Genomic DNA, 21,558 nt, shown 5'->3' with positions numbered 1-21,558 from the left:
CACCATTGCCCTTAGTCTGTTCTGCATGGAATGACCTATGATTGCATTGTATGCTAAATAGATATCCACCACCAGGAATCTAGCTAGCATTATTTTGGAGTAATACTCATCTCCGAATAAGACATGCAGTTTCATGGTCCCAAGAGGGGAGATAAAATTGCTCATGAATCCCATAAATGAAGAAAACATAGGGTTATAGTTATTAGTCGAGAACCCGAGTTTTTGGAAAGCATCAAAGTAGAGGATATCGGTAGAGCTACATGTGTTGATCATGATCCTATTCACCAAAGCATTGATTATCTTTATTGAAACTATTGAGGCATCATCAAGGTTCAGGTCAAGGTTCTCTATCTCTTCCTTCTTGAAGTTTATCTCAAGGTCACCCTTTATCCTTAGGATCTTTTCAATGGTGGCATAGACATAAGCTTTACAACTTGAGGAGCTATCTCGCCCTAAGGCAGGTCCACCAATGATGATGTAAATCTATCTCTTCATGACTCCTAAAGCCGGGGTGTGGGTTTCCAACGTGTTTGGATGAGCCGATCATAGTGTCCCTAGCATATAAATTTGTCAATATATGATTTTTCAAGTTACAACAATCCTCCATGGAATGGTCATAATCTCGATGGAACTCGCAGTATTTGAAACCATATCTTTTCGCTAATGGAGTCTTCATTGGGTGAGAGTCTTTTAAGAGCCCTTTCTCTTTTATCTATAGAAAAACTTCAGTTCTAAACAAATTTACGGGGGTTAGCTCATACCTTGAGTGAGATAACTTGGGTCATTCGTTCCTCCTTTGCCATGGTGACCTCTGGGTTATAGTGGATTATAGTTGCTTCAACTTTGGCATCTTGCCTAACTCCTCACGCTTACTAGAGACCATTGTCTTGGTAGCAATATATTAGTTAGTCCTCAAAAGTACCTTTGGTATCATTATTGGTGACTTTTCACTAATGAGTAAAAGAGATGAGAGGGCTTAAACCCCATCATAAGGTCTTTTTTATGAGCAATTGATGGGCATCTCTTGTATCTCGAAATTCATTAGTGAAGCATGTCACAAAGTCAACAAGCATCACTTCCTTCCTTTGTCTGAGTCCAAGAAGCATTGTTGTTAATGGTCTCGGGAGCACATTTCCAAGAAAGTGAAGTTCAAATTTAAACCAACAAAAAGCAACTTCAGGCGAGCATATCATTCTTGTGCTGGACATCTTAATATGGTTGAGAATGTGTGACACATCAGGGCATCCAAAGTATCATACAACTATATTTGAGCATGAAAAGTTATAATGTGCCCCATCAAGTCGATAATGCCATCGAATGCCTCTAATGATGGGAGGTGAAAGTTTGTTGGAATCGACATTTTCTTAGATTTTCTGGGTCAATAGCGATCAACCTAAGTTGGGGTTGACCAAAACTTCCCATTTGGATTGTTTAAACTCTCGTTGCATCTCCTCTAAACATCGATCCATGTTTCATAGTTGGATCCATATGGAATCTATTAGGAACGAGTCGGCACTATGAGGGGGGGGGGGTGAATTAGTGCAGCGGCAAAAATTATGTCGGTTATGGAAATTTTATTTTGTACGATAAAACTGATTTAAAAAATACTTAACTATGAAAGCAATAAGAAGAGCGTACCAAGTAATGAGAAGGTCGTTTGCAGTTTAATGTAAATTACACAAATGAAAGGCAAACCATATTTTTATAGTGGTTCGGTTGTCGTGACATACATCCACTCCGCCGATTCCTCTTCCGTCGAGGCCACCAGCATCTACTATCGGTCTTCCTTCAATAGGCGAAGACCAACCACCTTTTACAACATGATTCTCCGTTTACCAGATTTAGGAGATAACCCTTACACCCCCACTTACCCCTCTCTCAAACTATTCCAACACTTAGAACTTTGAGAGGAGTTTCACACACAATTACCAAAGAGTTTTCTTTCTTTTTGCTCTCAGTTGAACTTATTACTAAACATGAATCAAGTTGTCCGGCATGTCATTGGTCCATTGATGCTTCACCCAATTCTTCGGCGCATCGTCCTCTCTTGTGGCCTATTGTCCAATCGGCCAGTTGACCTCCGCAACTCCGATATCCTTGGCATAATATATGCTCTTCTTGGCCCGATGCCCGAATCTATGGCTCGAAGCCTTCTGTCGATACGTCGACCGATCCTCCGGCCTGATGTCTAATCTTTTGATACGTTTTCCTCCAGCCCAACATGATTCTTCTTGCTTTAATTGTCTCTCTCTAATCGAAGAATCCTAGGTACTGACGGTACCACCGCCATTCCTAGGTGGTACCACCATTGGCAGCATTAACTGTTGATAGTACCACCGCCCATAATTCCTAGGGTGTTGTTCCCCATGTGTTGCCACCACCGGCCAAGCTTTCAGCACCCTGGTTGGGCCTTGAATCCGACCCAAACCAGCACAACTTTGGGCCTAGTTGGCCCCTAATAGAGTTGATGGGATTACCTCCCAATTCCAACTCTAATTAGATGCTAACTATGATTCCTAAGACATATTCTAAGAAAAATAAGTATGGTTTCTTCAGGCGATCTTTCGACGAACTTCCGACGATCTCTCGGCAATGTTCCGACGGACTCCCGGCAAGCTGCTGGACTTCACGACGATCTTCTTGGCAAGTTCCGATGAGCTTCTTTGGCAAGCTTCTGGACCTCTCGGTTGGTTCTGGTAGAACTTTCGACGAACGTCCGAACTTCCGACGAACTCTCGAACTCCCAATGAAATGGCGTTCTTGACTCTGGGACTTCATTTTGCTTTATGTCTTGCTATCATAGTTAATCTTGCACACAAAAAATTACACTTCGATCAAGACAATTAATACCAAGCATGAATCATGTTGTCCGGCATGTCATTGTTCCATCGACGCTTCGTTAGATTCTTCGGCTAATCGTCCTCTCTAGCGGCCTAATGCTCAATCCGCCAATTGACCTCCATAACTCCAATAGCCTTGGCACAATATCTGCTCTTCTTGGCCCGATGCCCGAATCTATGGCTCGAAGCCTTCTGTCGATACGTCGACTGATCCTTCGGCCCGACGTCTAATCTTCTAACATGTTTTCCTCAGGCCCAATATGATTCTTCCCGCTTTAATTGTCTCTCTCTGATCGAAGCATCCTGCATCACTCAAAACGTAGATCAAATCATAAACGCTTATCAATTGGTTTCATTATCAAAATTCAAGATTCAACAGAATCCTCTAATAAATCCATTTACTAGGTCTCAAATTTAGGCATGGTAGAGTAGTGGTGTGCTCCACAAAATTTCATAGTTGGGGAGTAAAGTGCCCCTTCAACTGGTGGTTTGATGGTTCTCAGGTGCTCCTAGGATACTGACACCACATTAGGTGCAGGAAACTTGATGGGTGTCGATGACGGTAGCGATTGAGCCAGTGATAATGGTTGAGCTAGTAGTATCTTTTATTGTGATAACTAGGACATAAGTGGAGCCATATATCATGCTCGTTAGTATCTACATATGCTAGATAAGGTTTTCAAGAACACCTTGATGGGGATAAGAAGGTGGCTCAAGGTCATCCCCAAGGCTTAAAGGCCTAGGCCAATGAATAGACGCCAGTACCTCATCAACATTTGCTTCGAGGTGGATATGTCCATGTACGAAAAAGTAGTTGTTGCCCCTCTCGGATGAAAGTGCCATAGGTCAAGGGCAAAGCATCTTTTCTTAAAAGTTCATTGAGAGAGTTGATGGGCAAGAGTTCTTGTAATATCGGTCCCTTATTCTAGTGCCAAAATGATAGGGAAGATGTAATTGATATTCCAATCAACCCGGCATTGTCTGGACCCATATGCATAGGTTTGCCCAAAGTGCCTTAAGGTGGAAACACCAAGATCCCGCAGTGCCACCTACATGAAGACCGAGATCTAAAGAGGTCTTGATCCGGTCCCTTTGAAGCCCAAGTTCATAATCCAAGTGGTATGAGTATAGACATGAGTAGTCAGAAAAGGTAAGCCTCATTTTCATTTTATTAAAAACGAGCTTTTATAACTAATCGTAAAGGGATAATATATTTTTATAAAATATTCTATGAGGAGGTAGTCTTTAACCACCTCTAATAGCCTTTTGTCCACGTGGGCCACAAGGGAGGGTGCGTAAACCATAATTATCTATTTTGGACCATTGCCTATGTGGACAGAGGGTGACATTGTCTTCTCCTTTGATCGTGGACACTATATGGTGGTTGCATGTTGGATGACGATTAGCTGATGGTATACTCTTTTTCACTATTGACAATGAGAGCACTCTCAGGAAAGACGCGGGAGGCAAGGTCCATGGTGACGAGAAAGGCATTGTGGAGAATTAGGTGGCTGCGCACTTCTTTAGCATCCCTTATCTCCCCCTTCCATTCTCTCTTTTGCCTTTCTCCAAACTTGTGATCGGACTCACCGGCAATAAGAAGTAGCCTTGTGAATATTTCATGACAACTCATGGATGAGTTTTTTTTTGCAAAAGGTAAGAACACCTTCAGTATCTAGGGTCACAGATCGACCGTAGACTGCGTTCAATTAGCTGTTTGCTCTCCAATTGGGCACAGCAATCACTCATTCTTAAGGCCAAAGAATCGAACAAAAAAAGGAGGCCAGCTATCCATTCCTAGTTCAACTATAGTTGGAAGGGGGTAATTATTGTTATTTGTGGCCTCTATGGTAGATTAAGTCAAGAGGCATCAGAGGCGATAATTTACCCAATCAGAGATGTGATGGACAAGTTTTTCCTCTTCACTCTTGCTTTATTTTATTTGCGATCGGTTGGACTAAATTATAGAAATGTTGATCGAATTACTCACCCAAAAATTTAATTAAGATATTTTCCTTTTTTAAATTGATAATTTATTTATTTACCTATTATAATTACATCTCTAAGGAAAGGGTGTGATGATTTTCTATTTCTTCCATAAAAACATTACGTACAGTTCAAATCAGGTAGATATTGCTCATTATGCTTGTTTTTCTATGTTATTACTCACATTTAAATACTTCCTTCACGTACTACACATTTATACGAACGAAGGATCAAGAGGAAGAAGAAGAAGAAGAAGCTAAGGGTTAGGGTGCATGTCGCCGGAGCAGCTGAGGATGAGAACTGTTATAGCGCTAATACTTCTGCTTACCTTCGGTACACGTGAAACCAAACTATTTCTCTTTGTACTTACTTTTTGCTTCTCTCATCTCTGATTCCATAATAATATATTCTAAAGAGTTATACTAATAATCGACCATACAATCTTATTCAAACTTAAGCTTTATCTAATATGGTAGATATATTTTTTTTTCAACCAAATATTTGTCATATTTGGTTTGATGAAAATATGTGCAACTTACTTGAAACATTAGAATCACACGTACTCAAATCCCTATATACTTATTTAGATTATGATACATATTTTCTTGTATCAGGTACAACCTTGATGTGTGTTAGTGGTTTGCGTGCAACGGTGACGTCTTCGTCCTCCTCCTCTTCCTCCAAATCGACAAATCGGATAGGAAACCAGTGCAGCATGGATGACATCGTGTTGCACCAAGACGCGACGCCGCCGCTGCCCAGTGGGATCCCAACGTACACGGTGAATGTGCAGAATCTTTGCCCGTTGAAAGACGGGTGTGCCATGGGCCAAATCCACCTAAGCTGCGGCAAGTTTAGCAGCGCTCGCCAAATCAACCCCAGCATCTTCCGCCGCCTCAGCATCAACGACTGCCTCCTCAACGACGGCCGCCCCCTCCGCCCGGGCGAAACCATCTCTTTCCAGTACGCCAACTCCTTCTCTTACCCCATGGCTGTTTCCAGCGCCACCTGCGTCCCCTCAGCCTAAACCTCTACCTTCACCTGCTTTCATTACCAGACACTCAATTTTGGAGTTATTGTTGGTAGATATGGCTGAAATATACGCTTTTAATTTCCGCTTCTTTGATAGTGCACTAACGCACCTTTTGCTGTGGTGAGTGGTCAGAGCAAGTGCGTCATTCGCTGGATGACAGCATTGAGAGCATTGTTTTACGATGGGAAGATCATTAAACACGTCCAATTCAAAGCAGAATATTTAAAGGACATCGTAATTGGAACTAAAATTAGAGTAGTCAAGAAATGTTATTGCACTTGTCGTTCCGATTCCAGCTTCGTTTTAGTGCATTTTAATTCTAATGATACACTGAGCGAGCAAGCTTTGAATCATCAACACCGTCTGAAGTACTTGAGGATGTGTGAATTTGAAGATCTTACATGAAGCTTCTGAGATGAGCAGGTTAGGTAGTAACCCATCTGGTCAAGTGAAGCTTCAGCTGCCTCAAAGACACGATGTGATTAGAATGCACAGTTGTTGTCAACTTAAGGTCGATTTGAGGACATTTAGAAGATGAGACCATGTTAAAGATATCTCGAATATTCAATCAACATGAAATAGTTATCTTAGGGCATAGTCAAGTTAGGGCAAGATCTAGCTTTAGGCATACATTTCACAAGGTGGTTGTCTATTCCTTGCAATTGTTCGTGCAAGGTCGGACTCATCACTTGAAGTGTGCTTCATGTTAAGGTAGAGGTTAAGGTAAAATTAAATTGGCTTCTTGTGGAAGCAGTTGCAGCACCAGGTCGGTTGGTTGAATGACCTACTTGGAATTGGAGTTCCTTGTAACCTTCAGAATCGTAGACGCATGTATATCATATCCCACTTCATGCAAAAGACTGTGTCAAGTTTATCTAACAAAACTCCTCCATCGATCATGGTAGTATGAATCTATAGGTATTAAAAACCTGTAAGTATCTGTTTAATAAGTTTGGAATGAAAACATATCTTAGAAAATTGTTTTATATATTGTTGTTCTTATAACCATTGGTTAGTTAATAAGGGAATATTTCCTTTATATGATCTACTAATGTAAAGTTCTTCATCAACTCCGATCCATTGACATGAGATGTCCAATAGGTGCTAATTTAATTTCATATGTCAAGTCTCAATTAGCCAAAAATAATAGATTTTTGGCCAATTGATTTTGTAAATCTTTGATAGAAAATTAAGGGATTGAAGATGTCATTCAAACAAGGAAGATTTCATTAATGGAACCTAGACAATCATGGGAGGCTTCGAAGTTAATCCAATATTAGATTTTTGTTTAAGAATGAAATCCTTTTACTATTGTCCATATTTGGTTCCTCCTTTGGAATCTAATCACATCCAAGATCTAATCAAATATGATGAACTGAGACAGTATTTTGTAAATACATAGTCACCAATGGGAACCAGAGTCTCACTAAGCTAGCTAATTTACCCAATGTTCAATTAAATTGACCCTTATAAATACCTCGATGGAGAAGGAAATAGAGATTGAAACCCATTTAGTCTCTAGCGTGCATGCTTCTTGACCATGATCAATCCTTTCCCGAGCACCTTAAAGGTTTGGTCTTCACTCGAAATCCTCTATTTTTTCTTGTTTGAAGTTTCTTATGGTAGTTATCTCAACTTTGTGAGCTCCGATTGGAGGCATGGAGATTGTGGGTGTTGAAAACTTTTAAATCGATAATAATGAGTTTACATCAAACTAACCGTATGGTTCCTACTAACACTAACCATGTGCCACAGTCCATTCTTTTTTTCTTGAACAATTTAGCATGCATAAAACAAGTTCAGATGCCCCTTTTCTCTAAAAAGTGATAATAGTATTTTACCCTATCACCAAACTTCTTGCATTTGTAACGTTAAGCTTTTCTTTTGTTACAATGATTCTTCTCTTTATGATTATTTGTGTTACATATTTTTCATCCTCTCTGTGGTCTTTATCTATTGAAATTTTATTATAATTTATTTTTTATCTTCATTTTGATGAACCTCTATCTCTCCCAAGGAATTCACTTAAGGTACTCTCTTATTCTTTGTGATTGGTTGTTTGATTTACCCTTTATGTTTTCGGAACCAATAAATTTTTTATTAAGATATAATCTCCATAGTTTTATTTTGAAAGTTAGATCAACCCTTACTAGAGATTTGAACCCAAATGAGAGAGCTTAATTGTACGCTCGCTTGTTCGAGCCTTTCAGAACAAGTTTCGCACGACCCCCATCCGAGGTTGCATAGCCATCCATGAATAATGTCCATGCTGGTGGGATATAGTTGTTGATCTTAAGCAAAGGGTGAGATAGTTCCAAAATAAAGTCCAATAACCCTTGTGCCTTTATTACAGTCCTCGAAACATATCGGATTTCAAACTCATCCAACTCTACTGACCACCTCAATAGTTAACCCGAGACATCAAACGGAAAGAGGACCTATCTGAGTGATTGGTCGGTATTCGCTTACACAGCATGCACTTGAAAATAGGAATGAAGCTTCCTTACCACCTAGGTGCCAATGAGGTAAAGGCTTAGAGTTTCATCCGAGGTTGAGGAAGTGAGATGTGGCAATTAGGTAAGGTGGACTTTTAGCCTTTCAAAAGCCTCATGATACTCTTCTATCCGTAGGAAGTCCTTTAGATTATTTAATGCCTTGAAAAAAGGCAAATACCTATCACCCGATTGGGATAAAAATTGGCTAAGCACTGTTATTCACCCTATTAACTATTGGACTTCCCTTACTGACCGAGGTGGTGGCACATCTCTAATATGGCTTTCACATTCTTGGGGTTTATATTTATTCCCCTTTCGTGCATAATAAATATGAGGAACTTTCCCAAGTTGACTCCGGAAGCACATTTAGTTAGATTGTGGCACATGTTGAAGTTCTTTGGGACTTCAAATGTTTCCGTTAAGTCTGTCAAATGTAATTCGATTGTCCAAGTTTTTACTATCATGTCAACTACATACACTTCAATGTTTCTTCCGATCTTGTGTTTTAATATCTTGTTCACCATTCTTTGGTACATCACCTCCACATTTTTTAACCTGAATAGCATGACTTGGAAGCAAAATATGTCTCATTCGGTGAAAAAGAAAGTGTGTTAAGGATCCTCTCATGCCATTCTGATTAGATTATAAATTGAGAATGCTTCCATAAAAATGGTGAGCTTATGACTAGAGGCAGAATTAACAACCTAATCAATCTAAGGAAGTGGATAGCTATCATTTGGATATGCTTCGTTGAAATTGGTATAATCAACACACATCCTCCAATTTTCATTGGACGTTTGAATGAGTATAACATTGGCAAACAATTGGGGGTTCTGCATCTCAATAATAAATCGAACTCCTTATAACTTATCTAACTCATCAGTAATTACCTACTAGTGGTTGGGAGCAAACTTCTAAGGCCTTTGCTTCACTAACTTGCCTTCGAAATAATGTTCAAGTGATGTTGAACTTCGTTGGGGTCGATTCCTAACATGCCTCTCCGTGATCACGTAAATACCTCGGTGTTCTCTTAAAGAAAGTAAATGAGTTGCACTTGTCTTTGTTTAGGAAGTGTCATTTCGACCTTGACAATTCGATCAATTCTAGCCTTGTCTATGGCAGCCTCAATCAGTGGCTCCATCGGTTTAGGATGTGAGGTGGACTTGGCGAAGCCTTTGGTGTCTATAGGTGGCGTTTTAGAATGAGCCTTCTTCGATAGAGAGATCACCGTCAGGTAGAACTAGCACGACTCCCTTGGGTTACTTCTTAGCTCCCAAATTCCAATTCCCATTAAAAACTTCATTACTATGTTAAAGATTGACACCACCACCCTTAGGCTATTTAATGTGGTTCGGTCCATGATTGCGTTGTATATTGAGGGGATATCTACCACCATAAATATAGCCAACATTGTTTTGGAATAATGCTCATCTTAGAATATGACATGCAGATTCACGGTCCTATGGTGGGAGAGAGAATTACTCTTAAATTTTGTTAGTAAAGAAGTCAGAGGGGTATAGTTGTTAGTCGAGAGCTTGAGTTTTAGAAAGCATCAAAGTAGTGGATATCGATAGAGCTACCTATGTCAATCATGACCCTGTTCACTAGAACTTCAACACCATGTGGTAGGTCGACACAATTGCCCTTAGTCTATTCGGCATGGAATGACCTATGATTGCATTGTATGCTAAATAGATATCCACCACCAGGAATCTAGCTAGCATTATTTTGGAGTAATACTCATCTCCGAATAAGACATGCAGGTTCATGGTCCCAAGAGGGGAGATAAAATCGCTCATGAATCCCATAAATGAAGAAAACATAGGGTTATAGTAATTAGTCGAGAACCCGAGTTTTTGGAAAGCATCAAAGAAGAGGATATCGGTAGAGCTACATGTGTTGATCATGATCCTATTCACCAAAGCATTGATTATCTTTATTGAAACTATTAAGGCATCATCAAGGTTCAGGTCAAGGTTCTCTATCTCTTCCTTCTTGAAGTTTATCTCAAGGTCACCCTTTATCCTTAGGATCTTTTCAATGGTGGCATAGACATAAGCTTTACAACTTGAGGAGCTTTCTCGCCCTAAGGTAGGTCCACCAATGATGATGTCAATCTATCTCTTCATGACTCCTAAAGCCGGGGTGTGTCTTTCCAACGTTTTTGGATGAGCCGATCATAGTGTCCTTGGCATATAAATTTGTCAATATATGATTTTTCAAGTTACAACAATCCTCCTTGGCATGGTCATAATCTCGATGGAACTCGCAGTATTTGAAACCATATCTTTTCGCTAATGGAGTCTTCATTGGGTGAGAGTCTTTTAAGAGCCCTTTCTCTTTTATCTATAGAAAAACTTCAGTTCTAAACAAATTTATGGGGGTTAGCTCATACCTTGAGTGAGATAACTAGGGTCATTCGTTCCTCCTTTGCCATGGTGACCTCTGGGTTATAGTGGATTATAGTTTCTCCAACTTTGGCATCTTGCCTAACTCCTCACGCTTACTAGAGATCATAGTCTTGGTAGCAATATATTGACTAGTCCTCAAAAGTACCTTTGGTATCATTACTGGTGGCTTTTCACTAATGAGTAAAAGAGATGAGAGGGCTTGAACCCCATCATAAGGTCTTTTTTTATGTGCAATTGATGGGCATCCCTTATATCTCGAAATTCATTAGTGAAGCATGTCACAAAGTCAACAAGCATCTCTTCCTTCCCTTGTCTGAGTCCAAGAAGCATTGTTGTTAATGGTCTCGGGAGCACATTTCCAAGAAAGTGAAGTTCAAATTTAAACCAACAAAAAGCAACTTCAGGCGAGCATATCATTCTTGTGCTGGACATCTTAATATGGTTGAGAATGTGTGACACATCAGGGCATCCAAAGTATCATACAACTATATTTGAGCATGAAAAGTTATAATATGCCCCATCAAGTCGATAATGCCATCGAATGCCTCTAATGATGGGAGGTGAAAGTTTGTTAGAATCGACATTTTCTTAGATTTTCTGGGTCAATAGTGATCAACCAAAGTTGGGGTTGACCAACACTTCCCATTGGGATTGTTTAAACTCTCGTTACATCTCCTCTAAACATCGATCCATATTTCATAGTTGGATCCATATGGAATCTATTAGGAACGAGTCGGCACAAAGAGGGGGGGGGTGAATTAGTGCAGCGGTAAAAATTACGTCGATTATGGAAATTTTATTTTGTACGATAAAACTGATTTAAAAAATGCTTAACTATGAAAGCAATAAGAAGAGTGTAGCAAGTAATGAGAAGGCCGTTTGCAGTTTAATGTAAATTGCACAAATGAAAGGCAAACCATTTTTTTATAGTGGTTCGGTTGTTGTGACCTATATCCACTCCGTCGATTCCTCTTCCGTCAAGGCCACTGGCATCTACTATCGGTCTTCCTTCAATTGGCGATGACCAACCACCTTTTACAACTCGATTCTCCATTTACCTGATTTAGGAGATAACCCTTACACCCCCACTTACCCCTCTCTCAAACTATTCCAACACTTAGAACTTTGAGAGGAGTTTCACACACAATTACAACAGAGTTTTCTTTCTTTTTGCTCTCAGTTGAACTTATTACTAAGCATGAATCATGTTGTCCGGCATGTCATTAGTCCATCGACGCTTCGTCAGATTCTTCGGCTCATCGTCCTCTCTTGCGGCCTAAAGCTCAATCCGCCATTTGACCTCCACAACTCCGATAGATTTGGCACAATATCTACTCTTATTAGCCCGATGTCCGAATCTAAGGCTCAAAGCCTTCTGACGATACGTCGATCGATCCTTCGGCCCGACGTCTAATCTTCTAACACGTTTTCCTCAGGCCCAATATGATTTTTCCCGCTTTAATTGTCTCTCTCTGATCGAAGTATCCTGCATCACTCAAAACGTAGATCAAATCATAAACACTTATCAATTGGTTTCACCATTAAAATTCAAGATTCAACAGAATCTTCTAATAAATCCATTTACTAAGTCTCAAATTTAGGCATGGTAGAGTAGTGGTGTGCTCCACAAAATTTCATGGTTGGGGAGTAAAGTGCCCCTTCAACTGGTGGTTTGATGGTTCTCAGGTGCTCCTAGGATATCGACACCACATTAGGTGCAGGAAACTCGATGGGTGTCGATGCCGGTAGCGATTGAGCCAATGACTATGGTTGAGCTAGTAATATCGTTTATTGTGATAACTAGGACATAAGTGGAGCCATATATCATGCTCGTTAGCATCTACATATGCTAGATGAGGTTTTCAAGAACACCTTGATGGGGATAAGAAGGTGGCTCGAGGTCATCCCCAAGGCTTAAAGGCCTAGGCCAATTAATAGACGCCAGTACCGCATCAACATTTGCTTCGAGGTGGATATGTCCATGTACGAAAAGAGTAGTTGTTGCCCCTCTCGGATGAAAGTGTCATAGGTCAAGGGCAAAGCCTCTTTTCTTGAAAGTTCATTGAGAGAGTTGATGGGCAGGAGTTGTTGTAATATCGGTCCCTTCTTTTAGTGCCAAAATTATGAGGGAAGATGTAGTTGATATCCCAATCAACCCGACATGGTTTGGACCCGTATGCATAGGTTTGCCCAAAGTGCCTTAAGGTGGAAACACCAAGATCCTATAGTGCCACCTATATGAAGACCGAGATCTAAAGAGGTCTTGATCCGGTCCCTCTGAAGACCAAGTTCGTAATCCAACGGGTATGAGGATAGACATAAGTAGCCAGAAAAGGTAAGCCCCATTTTCAATTTAGTGGAAACAAGCTTTTATACCTAATCGTAACGAGATAATATATTTTTATGAAATATTCTATGAGGAGTTAGTCTTTAACCACCTCTAATAGCCTCCCTTAGGCCTTTTGTCCACGTGGGCCACAAGGGAGGGTGCGTAAACCATAATTATCTATTTTGGACCAATGCCTATGTGGACAGAGGGTGACATTGTCTTCTCCTTTGATCGTGGACACTATATGGTGGTTGCATGTTGGATGACGATTAGCTGATGGTATACTCTTTTTCATTATTGACAATGAGAGCACTCTCAGGAAAGACACGGGAGGCAAGGTCCATGGTGACGAGGAAGGCATTGTGGAGAATTAGGTGGCTGCGCACTTCTTTAGCATCCCTTATCTCCCCCTTCCATTCTCTCTTTTGCCTTTCTCCAAACTTGTGATCGACTCACCGGCAATAAGAAATAGCCTTGTGAATATTTCATGACAACTCATGGATGAGTTTTTTTTGCAAAAGGTAAGAACACCTTCAGTATCTAGGGTCACAGATCGACCGTAGACTGCGTTCAATTAGCTGTTTGCTCTCCAATTGGGCACGGCAATCACTCATTCTTAAGGCCAAAGAATCGAACAAAAAAAGGAGGCCAGCTATCCATTCCTAGTTTAACTATAGTTGGAAGGGGGTAATTATTGTTATTTGTGGCCTCTATGGTAGATTAAGTCAAGAGGCATCAGAGGCGATAATTTACCCAATCAGAGATGTGATGTGATGGGGATAAAAAGAGGAATAACCTTTGTATAGGAACAAATACTAGAAGACCAAAATACGCAGTGGAATAAAATGGAAACACAATCAAACAGAACACCAAGATATACGTGGAAAACCCCTTCAATGTGAAGGGTAAAAACCACGGGGCAAACTAGAGATAATCCACTATGAGAATAATGAATATACAAATCTCAATCTCTTGCCCAAAACCCTAGCAACAACCACAAGAGAATAACTGGGATACAAGGATCACGTCACTGCCCACAATATCTAAAACCTCCCCAAGTAATCACAGCAAGAGTCTACTGTAGATTTGATCTAACCTGAGATGAGAACACTGCTAGATGATTGTGAACAGTCTCTCTGCGTTGTCCTTGTCTTCTTCCCTTTCTTTCTCTTCCTTTTCTGCCTTGATCTCCTTCTTCTCTTTGGAATCCCGTGGCCTCAAAGATCTGCCTCATTGCTGCCTTTTTATAGCCTTAATCTGCCTCTAAAACGCAGCCACCACACCCCCCTAATCTTAATTAGGGTTAGGTTAAGAGAGGGTGTGGGCTGTGGGCTGATAAAGCCCACATGGGCTGAATATGGGCCATCAGCCCAACAACCTCCCCCTTCAGCCCATAAGGGAGGCTGTCCCATGACTCCTCAATGTGAAGCCATGCCGACCAACTGTCGGCATATCTCCTGTCTTTCTTTTGGTAAGGTCTTCGTCAACATGTCTGCTCCGTTGTCATCTGTATGAATTTTATGAAGCTGTAACTGCTTCTCTTCAAATACATTTCGAATCCAGTGGTATCTGACATCTATATGCTTTGACTTGGAATGAAACATTGGGTTCTTATACAAATGGATGACACTCTGGCTGTCACAATGCACCACATAATTTTCCTGTTTCAGCCCCAATTCTTGTAAGAATTCTTTCATCCATAACATTTCTTTGCATACCTCTGTAGCAGCAATATATTCTGCTTCTGTGGTGGAGAGAGCAATACACCTTTGTAACCTGGATTGCCATGACACAGCTCCCCCTGCAAAAGTAAGTACATAACCTGAAGTAGACTTCCTCGTATCTATATCTCTGGCCATATCTGCATCTGTGTAACCTGTCAACACAGGTGGTCCACCTCCAAAGCTTAAACAAACCTTAGAGCTCCCTCTGAGATATCTAAAAATCCACTTCACCGCTGCCCAGTGCTCTTTGCCTGGATTTGCAAGAAATCTGCTAGTAACACCCACTACATATGCGATGTCTGGCCTCGTACATACCATTGCATACATTAAACTTCCAACTGCTGAAGCATAAGGAACCTTTTGCATTTTCTCCTTCTCCTCATCACTTGACGGACTCTGTTCTGAGCACAACTTGAAGTGACCTGCAAGAGGAGAACCAACTGGCTTAGCATTGCTCATACTGAATCTTTCCAATACCTTCTCGATGTATTTCTCCTGTGACAACCAAATCTTCTTGTTTTTCCTGTCACGAGAAATCTACATGCCTAGTATTTGCTTTGCTGGCCCCATGTCCTTCATTGCAAAAGACTCACTCATTTCCTTCTTCAACCTGTCAATTTTAGACATATCTTTCCCAAGAATAAGCATGTCATCAACATAAAGTAAGAGAATAATAAAATCCTCACCAAACCATTTGATGTACACACAATGATCTGAAGCCGTTCTTTTGTATCCATTTTCTGTCATAAATGAATCAAACTTTCTGTACCACTGTCTTGGAGCTTGCTTTAGCCCATACAAGCTCTTCTTTAACTTGCAGACAAAATTATCTTTACCTTTGACTTTGAAGCCTTCTGGTTGCTCCATATAAATTTCCTCCTCCAAATCACCATGAAGGAAAGCTGTCTTCACATCTAACTGCTCAACCTCCAAGTCCTGGCTAGCAGCAATACCAAGAGCAACACGAATAGAAGACATTTTAACAACAGGAGAAAATATCTCTTCAAAGTCAATACCTTTCTTTTGACCAAAGCCTTTCACAACCAATCTAGCTTTGTACTTTGGTTGAGAACAATATTCTTGAGTCTTCAACCTAAAAACCCACTTGTTCTTCAAGGCCTTCATTCCATTTGGTAGCAGCACCAAATCATAAGTGTGGTTCTTCTGAAGAGCATCCATCTCTTCCTGCATAGCAGCTAACCACTTCTCTTTCTGCTCACTCTCAACTGCTTCCTGGTAACTCTCTGGTTCACCTGCATCAGTAAGCATCACATACTCATCTGTAGAGTATCTTCTGGAAGGTTGATGTTGTCTAGAAGATCTTCTCAACTGAGGTTCTGCGGGAACTTGCTCTCCTACTTCTTCTTGCTCAACATGTCCTACAGGTAGATCAATATCAGGTTCTACACCATCTTCCTGCATATCTCCCCCATCACCCTGATATACTGGAGGAGTAACTGGGTCACAATCTGCTAATCCTTCTGCAGAAGTCTTGGCTGGTGCCTTCTTCTTCAAATCCTCAAAGGTTTGATCCTCAAAGAAGATCACATCTCTGCTCCTGAACACCTTCTGCTTTTCTGGATCCCAAAGCCTGTAACCAAACTGATCATGTGAGTAACCAAGAAAAATACATTCTTTAGACTTACCATCCAGCTTGGACCTCTCATTATCTGGAACATGTGCAAATGCACGACAACCAAACACTTTCAAATGCCTGTAGGAAACATCTTTCCCTGACCATACATGCTCTGCAACATCACCATCTAGGGCTATACATGGTGATAAGTTGATCACATCAACTGCAGTCCTCAAAGCCTCATCCCAAAACCTTTCTGGTAGCTTGGCCTGTGAAAGCATACATCTGATCTTTTCCATGATGGTGCGGTTCATCCTCTCTGCAATTGCATTATGCTGAGGTGTACCAGGAATTGTCATCTCATATTGGATTCCATGTGACCTGCAATAGTCATTAAACAATCCTGTATACTCACCACCATTATCTGATCTTATGCATTTCAATTTCCTTTCTGTCTCCCTTTCAACCCTGGCATGAAACTCTTTAAAGACATTAATAACCTGATCTTTGGTCTTCAAAGCATAGGCCCAAACTTTCCTAGAAAAATCATCTATAAAAGTGACAAAATAAAGTGCACCACTTATACCAAGAACATCAACAGATCCACCAGGAGTTTTTGTCCTCAAAGGACCACATACATCTGTATAAACACGGTCTAAGGCATGCATTTTTCTAGACAAAGCAGCACTAGCAAATGAAACTCTATGTTGTTTACCAGCTAAACAATCAATACAAGGGTTCAGATGTATACCTCTGAGATCTGGTAATACCTCTCTCTTGGAAAGAGTTTGCAGCCCCTTCTCGCTCATGTGTCCCAATCGCCTATGCCACAACTCCATACTGAAGTCTTTCTCTGTAGCATTTAACTGCTCACCATAAGCTTTAGCCTGCAACCTGTACAAAGTATGACATTTCTTTCCATTAGCTATAACAAGAGAACCCTTACTGAGTTTCCATTACCCTCTGTGAAATCTGCTTTCATAGTCTTCATCATCTAGTCTTCCAACTGAAATTAAATTCAGCCTCAAGTCAACCACATGTCTCACATCCTTAAGTACCAACTTGCAGCCAAGGTTGGTCTTTAAATGGATATCACCCATGCCAATGATGTCTGCTGTGCCATAGTTGCCCATCTTGACAACACCAAAGTTTCCAGACCTGTATGTAGCAAAAAACTCCCTCCGAGGTGTAGCATGATAAGAAGCACCTGTGTCAATCACCCACTCGAGATCCTGACACACACAAGAAAAAATATCATCAGAAGGAGACAAAATCAAATAATCACCACCCTGCACTGTAGCTGTAGTATTATCCTTTGATTCTGTAGACTCCACTTCTTTTCCCTTTTTCTTGTTCTTCTTAGGTTGCTTACATTGGTTCTTGTAATGTCCTTTCTCACCACAGTTATAGCAAACAATATCTTTTCTTGATCTTGACTTGCTCCTACCCATACGTGAACTGCTTCTGAACTTTGACCTTCCTCTGTTCTCTGAGATAAGTGACTGTGAATCATTCTGAGATGTTGTTGAACTCTTTCTTCTCAACTCCTCATTCAACAAACTGCTTGTTACTTGACTCATAGTGACAATACCATCTGGCGTAGAATTACTGAGGGAAACCACCAGTGTCTCCCAACTTTCTGGTAATGAACTGAGAAGTAACAATGCCTGCAACTCATCATCAAGAGACATTTTCATAGAGGATAACTGGTTAGTAATACTCTGCATTTCATTCAAATGCTCAGCAATAGAAGCACCCTCTCTATATTTTAGGTTCACAAGTTTTCTGATCAAAAAAGCTTTGTTGCCAATTGTTTTTCTCTCATAGAGACTTTCCAATTTTTTCCAAAGAGAATATGCAGAAATTTCAGTAGAAACATGGTGAAAGACATTATCATCAAGCCACTGTCTAATAAACCCAATTGTTTTTCGATCTAACCTCTTCCACTCATCATCTGTCATAGTTGTAGGTTTTGCACTATCCCCCTGCAAAGGTCCATACAAATCTTTGCAATACAAGAGATCTTCCATTCTTGGTTTCCATATCATCCAATTATTTCCATTTAAACTAATCATGCGAGAAATATTACTGGCCTCCATGTTCAAATACAAAAATTAAATCACCAAAACCCCGCTCTGATACCAGTTGATGGGGATAAAAAGAGGAATAACCTTTGTATAGGAATAAATACTAGAAGACCAAAATGCGCAGCGGAATAAAATGGAAACATAATCAAACAGAACACCAAGATATACGTGGAAAACCCCTTCAATGTGAAGGGTAAAAACCACGGGGCAAACTAGAGATAATCCACTATGAGAATAATGAATATACAAATCTCAATCTCTTGCCCAAAACCCTAGCAACAACCACAAGAGAATAACTGGGATACAAGGATCACGTCATTGCCCACAATATCTAAAACCTCCCCAAGTAATCACAGCAAGAGTCTACTGTAGATTTGATCTAACCTGAGATGAGAACACTGCTAGATGATTGTGAACAGTCTCTCTGCGTTGTCCTTGTCTTGTTCCCTTTCTTTCTCTTCCTTTTCTGCCTTGATCTCCTTCTTCTCTTTGGAATCCCGTGGCCTCAAAGATCTGCCTCGTTGCTGCCTTTTTATAGCCTTAATCTACCTCTAAAACGCAGCCATCACACCCCCCTAATCTTAATTAGGGTTAGGTTAAGAGAGGGTGTGGGCTGTGGGCTGATAAAGCCCACATGGGCTGAATATGGGCCATCAGCCCAACATGATGGACAAGTTTTTCCTCTTCACTCTTGCTTTATTTTATTTGCGATCGGTTGGACTAAATTATAGAAATGTTGATCGAATTACTCACCCAAAAATTTAATTAAGATATTTTCCTTTTTTAAATTGATAATTTATTTATTTACCTATTATAATTACATCTCTAAGGAAAGGGTGTGATGATTTTCTATTTCCTCCGTTGAAACATTACGTGCAGTTCAAATCAAGTAGATATTGCCCATTATGCTTGTTTTTCTATGTTATTACTCACATTTAAATACTTCCTTCACATACTACACATTTATACGAACGAAGGATCAAGAGGAAGAAGAAGAAGAAGAAGCTAAGGGTTAGGGTGCATGTCGCCGGAGCAGCTGAGGATGAGAACTGTTATAGCGCTAATCCTTCTGCTTACCTTCGGTACGCGTGAAACCAAACTATTTCTCTTTGTACTTACTTTTTGCTTCTCTCATCTCTGATTCCATAATAATATATTCTAAAGAGTTATACTAATAATCGACCATACAATCTTATTCAAACTTAAGCTTTATCTAATATGCTAGATATTTTTTTTTTTTCAACCAAATATTTGTCATATTTGGTTTGATGAAAATATGTGCAACTTACTTGAAACATTAGAATCACACGTACTCAAATCCCTATATACTTATTTAGATTATGATACATATTTTCTTGTATCAGGTACAACCTTGATGTGTGTTAGTGGTTTGCGTGCAACGGTGACGTCTTCGTCCTCCTCCTCTTCCTCCAAATCGACAAATCGGATAGGAAACCAGTGCAGCATGGATGACATCGTGTTGCACCAAGACGCGACGCCGCCGCTGCCCAGTGGGATCCCAACGTACACGGTGAATGTGCAGAATCTTTGCCCGTTGAAAGACGGGTGTGCCATGGGCCAAATCCACCTAAGCTGCGGCAAGTTTAGCAGCGCTCGCCAAATCAACCCCAGCATCTTCCGCCGCCTCAGCATCAACGACTGCCTCCTCAACGACGGCCGCCCCCTCCGCCCGGGCGAAACCATCTCTTTCCAGTACGCCAACTCCTTCTCTTACCCCATGGCTGTTTCCAGCGCCACCTGCGTCCCCTCAGCCTAAACCTCTACCTTCACCTGCTTTCATTACCAGACACTCAATTTTGGAGTTATTGTTGGTAGATATGGCTGAAATATACGCTTTTAATTTCCGCTTCTTTGATAGTGCACTAACGCACCTTTTGCTGTGGTGAGTGGTCAGAGCAAGTGCGTCAATCGCTGGATGACAGCATTGAGAGCATTGTTTTACGATGGGAAGATCATTAAACACGTCCAATTCAAAGCAGAATATTTAAAGGACATCGTAATTGGAACTAAAATTAGAGTAGTCAAGAAATGTTATTGCACTTGTCGTTCCGATTCCAGCTTCGTTTTAGTGCATTTTAATTCTAATGATACACTGAGCGAGCAAGCTTTGAATCATCAACACCGTCTGAAGTACTTGAGGATGTGTGAATTTGAAGATCTTACATGAAGCTTCTGAGATGAGCAGGTTAGGTAGTAACCCATCTGGACTCAGTTGGGGAAAGAGAACCCATAGTTGCTTGGGATTCATCATTAATAGTGTCCATTTGGGATTGATCCATATGCTCCTTCAAAGGCGAAAGCCTTTGAAGAGGGGTTTGGACTTTTATAATGAAACTAGGAAAAGGGATTTGGACTTTGTGTGTTCGGCTTTCTTGTGATAATGTCTCGAGAGCCTTCTTTTTGGTGATAATACGATCACATCAAATTTGATCACCGATTTAATTTAGTGAAACTAACATTGTGTATTCATATCTTAGACGAGGCAAATTTTTTTCGGAAGGGAAATAGCGTTTGTATCTCATGTCCTTTGCCCTACTTTGGTCAAGAATCGTAGACGCATGTATATCATATCCCACTTCATGCAAAAGACTGTCAAGTTTATCTAACAAAACTCCTCCATCGATCATGGTAGTCTGAATCTATAGGTATTTAAAACCTGTAAGTATCTGTTTAATAAGTTTGGAATGAAAACATATCTTAGAAAATTGTTTTATATATTGTTGTTCTTATAACCATTGGTTAGTTAATAAGGGAATATTTCCTTTAGATGATCTACTAATGTAAATTTCTTCATCAACTCCGATCCATTGACATGAGATGTCCAATAGGTGCTAATTTAATTTCATATGTCAACTCTCAATTAGCCAAAAATAATAGATTTTTGGCCAATTGATTTTGTAAATCTTTGATAGAAAATTAAGGGATTGAAGATGTCATTCAAATAAGGAAGATTTCATTAATGGAAACTAGACAATCTCATAGGAGGCTTCGAAGTTAATCCAATATTAGATTTTTGTTTAAGAATGAAATCCTTTTACTATTGTCCATATTTGGTT

The 21,558-nt window shown here is 40.3% G+C and overlaps 2 protein-coding genes across 2 annotated transcripts; both read left to right on the top strand.

Annotated features, from left to right (window-relative positions):
• The first annotated feature begins 5,098 nt into the window (after window positions 1–5,098).
• On the top strand, window positions 5,099–5,853 carry LOC135641384 (TPD1 protein homolog 1-like). Its single transcript, XM_065156740.1, has 2 exons — window positions 5,099–5,159; window positions 5,441–5,853. Exons 1-2 carry the CDS (start codon window positions 5,099–5,101, stop codon window positions 5,851–5,853), a joined length of 474 nt encoding a protein of 157 aa, XP_065012812.1.
• Window positions 5,854–19,502: 13,649 nt separating this feature from the next.
• LOC135641383 (TPD1 protein homolog 1-like) lies at window positions 19,503–20,258 on the top strand. The gene is made up of 2 exons (XM_065156739.1): window positions 19,503–19,563; window positions 19,846–20,258. The coding sequence occupies exons 1-2, from the start codon at window positions 19,503–19,505 to the stop codon at window positions 20,256–20,258; spliced, it is 474 nt and encodes a 157-aa protein (XP_065012811.1).
• Window positions 20,259–21,558: the final 1,300 nt, after the last annotated feature.

Source organism: Musa acuminata, chromosome BXJ3-6, assembly GCF_036884655.1.
Source record: "Musa acuminata AAA Group cultivar baxijiao chromosome BXJ3-6, Cavendish_Baxijiao_AAA, whole genome shotgun sequence".
NCBI classification, from domain to species: domain Eukaryota; kingdom Viridiplantae; phylum Streptophyta; class Magnoliopsida; order Zingiberales; family Musaceae; genus Musa; species Musa acuminata.
This window is presented reverse-complemented; position numbering and strand designations above follow the sequence as displayed.